At 32.5% G+C, this 6,200-nt stretch overlaps 1 protein-coding gene across 1 annotated transcript; it reads left to right on the top strand.

The window, feature by feature from the left end:
• The first annotated feature begins 1,145 nt into the window (after positions 1-1,145).
• LOC140890302 (heat stress transcription factor A-6b-like) lies at positions 1,146-2,045 on the top strand. Its single transcript, XM_073298064.1, has 2 exons — positions 1,146-1,457; positions 1,548-2,045. The coding sequence occupies exons 1-2, from the start codon at positions 1,146-1,148 to the stop codon at positions 2,043-2,045; spliced, it is 810 nt and encodes a 269-aa protein (XP_073154165.1).
• The last annotated feature ends 4,155 nt before the right edge of the window (positions 2,046-6,200 follow it).

The raw sequence follows: 6,200 nt of genomic DNA, 5'->3' as shown, positions 1-6,200 counted from the left end.
GAAAAGCTTTTCTCACGCCTTCAATGGAGGAATCGGTTGGGAGAGAAGAGGGTGGAGTGAAGGAGGAGTCAAAACAAGGTATAAATATCTAATTAAGTCCATATTTGCGTTTTAGTCCCTGAAAAATCCAAAATTTGCAAAAAGAACCCTGATCAAAATCAAGTCGGCTCTTGAACTCTGGAATCTCCGATTATCTCAAATAAAGTCGATTAAGATAAAATCGGAGCGTTACAGATATATTTTGCGTATAACAAATATATATTAAGATAAAATAAGGGCAATTTGCTCAAAAATCCCCAAATGCAAACATGTTTTGCTTTGGGGTCCCTAGTCATAAAATGTGGTACAAAACAATACAAGATGTGGTACAAAACCATACAAGATGTGGTATAAATTAACAAAAAATATGGTACAAAAAAGTGGCTAGGGAGTGCAGAACAAAACATGTTTGCATTGGGGATTTTTAAACAATTTGCACATAAAATAATTATATATAATTTTCATAGTTATTTAACTAAAATTTGATTATTTTATTAATTAAATAAATAATTATAAAACAAAATTAATTTAATTATTTATTTAAGACGTGTGTATTTTTGTCTTTTTTTTTTATCTGGGAAAGAGTATATGCTACAGATTTTGAATCACTTGGTGTCATTAACTCAAAAAACTTATACAAAAAATTATCAGCAAACTCCGAATTTCAATAAGGGTGATACGTGCAATTTTCAAAAAAAAAATAAAAAATAAATAAACATGAAAAATAATAATTGACTAGACTAGACTAGACTAGACTAGACTAGACGTCTGTATATTACAATCACATGAAACAACACTTCGCCTTAGATCATAAAATATGTGTTTAGAGAATATATTCCAGTCATGAAAAACCTGAGGTTCTTGTAATCATTGATGCATGCTGCAGGTCCTTCATTTTCCAATCAAAATCAAAACCTCCTCATCATTATTTTACCCGACACCACATATATCGTATGATCAACATACATATATCCTCATCATTATTTTACCCGACATCACATATATCGTATGATCAACATACATATATATATACACATGCCATTCGAACCAAAAACAACAACAACAACTCACATTCGAAAGCATCAAATTAATTAATCAACAATACGATGAGTGGAGATGATCACAATATTGTCGACGACGACGACGACGGAACGCGGCGAGCTTCCCCAACTATGGACGGAGATTTAGATATATCCGAATTCTTGAAAGGGATGATGGGTTGTATGCCGGCGCCGCCTCCCTTTTTGATCAAAACTTACAATATAGTCAATGATCCGAAAACCAACTCGGTCATCTCGTGGAGTTCATCCGGCACCAGCTTCATCATCTGGGATCATCTCAGATTCTCCGCAGAGATACTTCCCTTACACTTCAAGCACAACATTTTGTCAAGCTTTGTATCTCAACTCAACAACTACGTATGCATGCATGCATGCCTGCCTGCCTTTTAAAAATTTGTCCAAAAGTTCATGTTTTTTTATTAATCACTTCCACTTTTTAATGCACAGGGTTTCAGGAAAATCGGAGTGGATCATCAATGGGAGTATGAGAACCCTTATTTTCAAGCTGGGAATGAAGATCTGCTCTTGAGCATTAGAAGGCGGAACCAAATTCCCGAGAAAGCGGCGAGACGACGGAGCCGCAAGAAAAAGGGAGCTTGTACGGTTACCAGTAGTGGTAATTGTGACAATATGGAAACGAAATTGGGAACTTTGAGGGGTGAAATAGAAACATCAAAGCTCGAAATCCAGAGGCTTAAAAAACAACAACAAGACATGGAACTCCTTATTGCAAACTTAGAAGCCAACATGATGAACAGCGCTAGGAACGAGTCGAATAGTTTGCTGATGCTTTTGTCTGGAAAGGGGGGAGAGTTTTTGTACCAGAAAATGAATGAAGAACTTGAGAAAATTCACAGCAATGATGGAGTTGGAGAGAAGAGAAATATATATGATCATACACATGGAACCTCCATTAACAAGAAACAGAAGATCACTGCCACTTAACTCCAACTTCTATGCAATACGAATTCTTCGTACCTTCTTTAATTGCGCATCAAGTTTTTTTCTTTATTCTTAACTTGTAGGAGGATTGTCTAGCATGGTTCTTTAAGGGTGCCTGAATTAGTTAAATATTTTGGAACCTTATTAATCAAATAGTTATATTGTTATTTGTTATTATTAATGGCCATTTTGCGACTAAAATTGTACGGTTGGATCTCCCCTCCTCTCTGTGATATTCCTACTAATACAATACGTTTAATTATGCCATATACAAATATCATACATTGCAATTCTTTTTCTCCTTTTTTTCATGATCAGAAATTTTGCATTTTTTAATTAATTAATCATAAATATACAAATGATATGGGCTCAAGAGGGTGGATTTAGAAAGTTATAAAAACCATCCCTTGACTCAGAATCGGGGCAGCCCAAAATCGAAGGCCCGATAAGTGAAACGGGCCCAAGAGAGTGGAGGACACGTGTCAACACCCCAGAGTCTGAGATTATTATTTAAAAAAACAAAAAAAGGGCAGAATTGGACAAAAGATAGCACAGGGTATTGGATAATGATAGAGATAGAGAAAAAAAAAAAAAAGGGGGGGGGGGGGGGGGGGGGGGTATGATTGCTGGGTAACATGGGCTTCTTAAGATTTGGGAGACAGCCATTTATGTGTCAATTCCTATTCAAAAACCCAGATGGGACTTTAGTTATTACATCTTTCATATTTGTTATAATAAATAATGAATAAATGTGAAAGAAAATCCAAAGGAGACAATGGTTTCGTGGTGGTGTCAAGTCCCCCCGTGTTTTCTGATTTTTATTTTTCTGTGTTCTTATCTTTATATCGTGTAGTGTGTGTGTGTGTGTGTGTTGTGTCTCATGTTTTAGTGGTTTGTGTGTGTATGTGTGCTCCATATATAGTTTTGTAGCAATTAGTATCCTTTTGATAATGTTTGGTTATTAATAATTGTTGCAAAACGTCTAGTCTGTTTTAAATTTAATTTTTTTTAAAAAAAAAGAGAAGAAAAACTAGTTTAGGTAATGGATATTTGTTTAATTCATAATCGAAGATGTATGATGTCTCTATAAGATATGATAACATGGTAGGAATATTTAAAGATATTATCATATGATCGGTATTATTTTAAAACCAAAGTACGTATACGTATGTTGTGATACATTTAAATGTGAGACGAGTCAATTTTATAATAAAAGATAATATTTTGATATAAAAAATAATATTTTTTCGTTAGTGACTCAAATAGAAGATTTATATTACGAAATTGACTCATGTACTGTTTCACATGAATTATCATGTTAAATCTTATATAATCATCTACTTATTGTAGGAATTATTGATCGCAAAACTCGTCTTTCAAATTTTTTATAATAAATGAAGAAAAAAAATTGTCGAGCTGATACATATATATATGACTTACAATTATTGTCTCAACTTCTCTACTCCTAAGTCCTACCTACTACTTTTAAAACACAATTTTTTTTAAACAAAAATTATATTATTAATTATTATCGACTTTAAAATGAAACTTGATGCGAGGTGTTGACGAAATATAATTGAATAATACTTTAGCCCACAACAAAAAAAAAAATTATTTAAAAGAAAAAAGAAAAAAGAAAAAAGGAAGAAGATTTGGGATAGAGACCTGATGGATACATTGATATTTTCCTTGTCTATTTCTTGTTTTTGTCAATTATTTCATACTTAATGGGGTATTCATTTTTAGCAGTAATCACTACACACCCGAACCAATAGCGCAACAATAATTGCACAATTCGTTACATTAGACAATGTTTATCCATAACGAGCAAGAATTATCCTATTCAAATTATAATTCTAAACTTATACATTAATCTCGATCATATTTCGAGATGTACCAAAGTTAATACATGATAGATTTCCCAATTGCGACACATATTTCTTTAAAATTTGTGTCGAAATCGAACATATACAATGAACATGTTAAAATAACTAGGAACTTTTCGATACCACCTATTTCCGCCTGATAATGAGCATATTGTTGAAGTTAATTACGAGGTCGTAACAATGGGAATCATATTGTTTATTTTATTGCCAAGTTGCTTTCATGTGCCGATAACGCACATTTTGACTTATTTAATATACTAATCATCGCAATTAGGCCTCTAAGCATCTTTCTTAAGCAGCCACTGCACCACTTGTTATAAATTCAGAACACACCATAAAAATTCTACGTACATATACATACACACAGAAACGTAATTAATATGCTAAAAGAAATGAATTTTTTCGAGAGAAAATATATAATAATTATATAAATTTCACCTTAAATATTATATCTCGTTAATATAAATATCTGTGGAACGATTTTATCATATAACTATTCATATACACATTAAGAATATGAATATTATATTGGCGCTTCACATGTGCAGCAAATGGGTGGACAATAAACGCCAGCTGTGTTTTAATAAAAATGCAATAATTTATAATATCAAATTACATTGTGGGTGATACGAAGATTCGAGATCATTGGCTTAGCTTGTGGGTTTTAATTACTTTTTTTTTTTTTTTGATTTTTTTTTGTACAAATATATCGGATATCAAATTACATCAAATTGTAACGCTAAATAATGAAATTGCCCGCACACAACCGACGGAACTTGAGCATGGATTCGAGACGTGTTTGTCTCGAGCAAAGAAAGTAACTAAATCAACCTAAATAAATTAGGAACTAACCCGCAGTCAGCGGAAATCGAACCTGAGACCTCTTGGACTCAGTGCCTCAGTCTTGACAACTAGGCCAAGACCTCATTTGCGTCATTCGACGAATTAGCTTGGGTCCTTGAACTATGTAAAATCTAATTTAATTTGATAGTAGAAGTGAATGAAGGAGTGATTCGGGCTCAATTACACCTCAGACTTGCGTTTCGTTATTGTGTACCCGAACCGATGGTTATATTTTCAAAATAATCGAAGAAATATTACTCAAAAAAATATAACAAAATAAAAAAGATATCCACAAATGTTACTCGAACATTTTTTTGTATTTCAAAATGGATATGAACGTTTTTTTAGAATTGAAGATAACATATTAAATGTCATCAAGAAATTAATAAATAATAAGATTAAAAAACGATCTTCAACCCAAGACACAACTCAATTATGAGAAAGAACAAAACGTGCATTACAATGAGGTCCCGTTTGGTTTCAAAAGCCAGGTCAAAAAAGCATTTTTTTAAGTGCTTTTCATTTAATAAAGTGTTTGGTTGACCAAAAAAGTGCTTAAATAAGCACTTTTTTAAGTCAAAATTAGAGCTTTTTCAAAAGCCAAAAATTATAGCTTAAAAAGTGCTTTTTTTAAAAAATGTCTACCAAATCCAAACGGGCCTGAGTCATTTTGATTGCGACTCAATTAACATGAGCTATAGAAAGGAAGTTCGCAGATGTGAGGAGAGAATGAATATCCACTAATTACTATCAATGTCACGATTATCTAATTGAACGACAAAGAAAGAATCTAAGCATAATCTGAGGAACCGAGCGGGCTAATTGAATTTTCCGAAATTCATTGAAATAAGGGACAAGCTAATCAATAGCATGATGTTTTTAAGACTAGTGAAAACCATGTTTACGACGACAAATATCTTTCTAGATTGCCCAAGCAAACATTGCAAAGGACTAAAACTTAGATTTCAAGAGAACGACTGCCAAATGAATCCCACAATCCATGAAAGAACACTCACAATATTTCTTCAAATGAGACCAGAACATTGTGCCCTTCCATAACCGAGTAACTCATGTACAAAGTGCACAACTCCCTTTTCACAAGAATGTGACGGCGAAAAAGATTTATTTTCATGAAAAATACATAAAACATTCGAAAATTTCAAATTGGCTTAATGTATTTGATCCGACTAATACAAATCTGATAACACCCAATTCTTTCATCCACTCCCTCATTACACCCATAAATGAAAATCACAAAATAAATTAGATCAAGGAAGTTATAAAATTACTATCTGTTTTTTTTTTTTTTAGATTTACCATCTTTTTTTTTAACAACACGTTAAATATGCTTTTTTAACACAAGTTGACACACGTGACTGGCAATAAGAGTTTCATGAAAATATATATATGTTTTATGATAAGTTCATTA

This window comes from Henckelia pumila, chromosome 3 (assembly GCF_033568475.1).
Source record: "Henckelia pumila isolate YLH828 chromosome 3, ASM3356847v2, whole genome shotgun sequence".
NCBI classification, from domain to species: domain Eukaryota; kingdom Viridiplantae; phylum Streptophyta; class Magnoliopsida; order Lamiales; family Gesneriaceae; genus Henckelia; species Henckelia pumila.
Note: the sequence above shows the minus strand (reverse complement) of the source record. Positions and strands in the feature narration are given on the sequence as shown.

Bases quoted from the DNA above. Each gene is read 5' to 3' on its own strand.
- LOC140890302 (XM_073298064.1), top strand. From the start codon at position 1,146: ATGAGTGGAGATGATCACAATATTGTCGACGACGACGACGACGGAACG. The intron at 1,458-1,547 runs GTATGCATGCAT...TTTAATGCACAG, and splicing joins TATCTCAACTCAACAACTAC to GGTTTCAGGAAAATCGGAGT.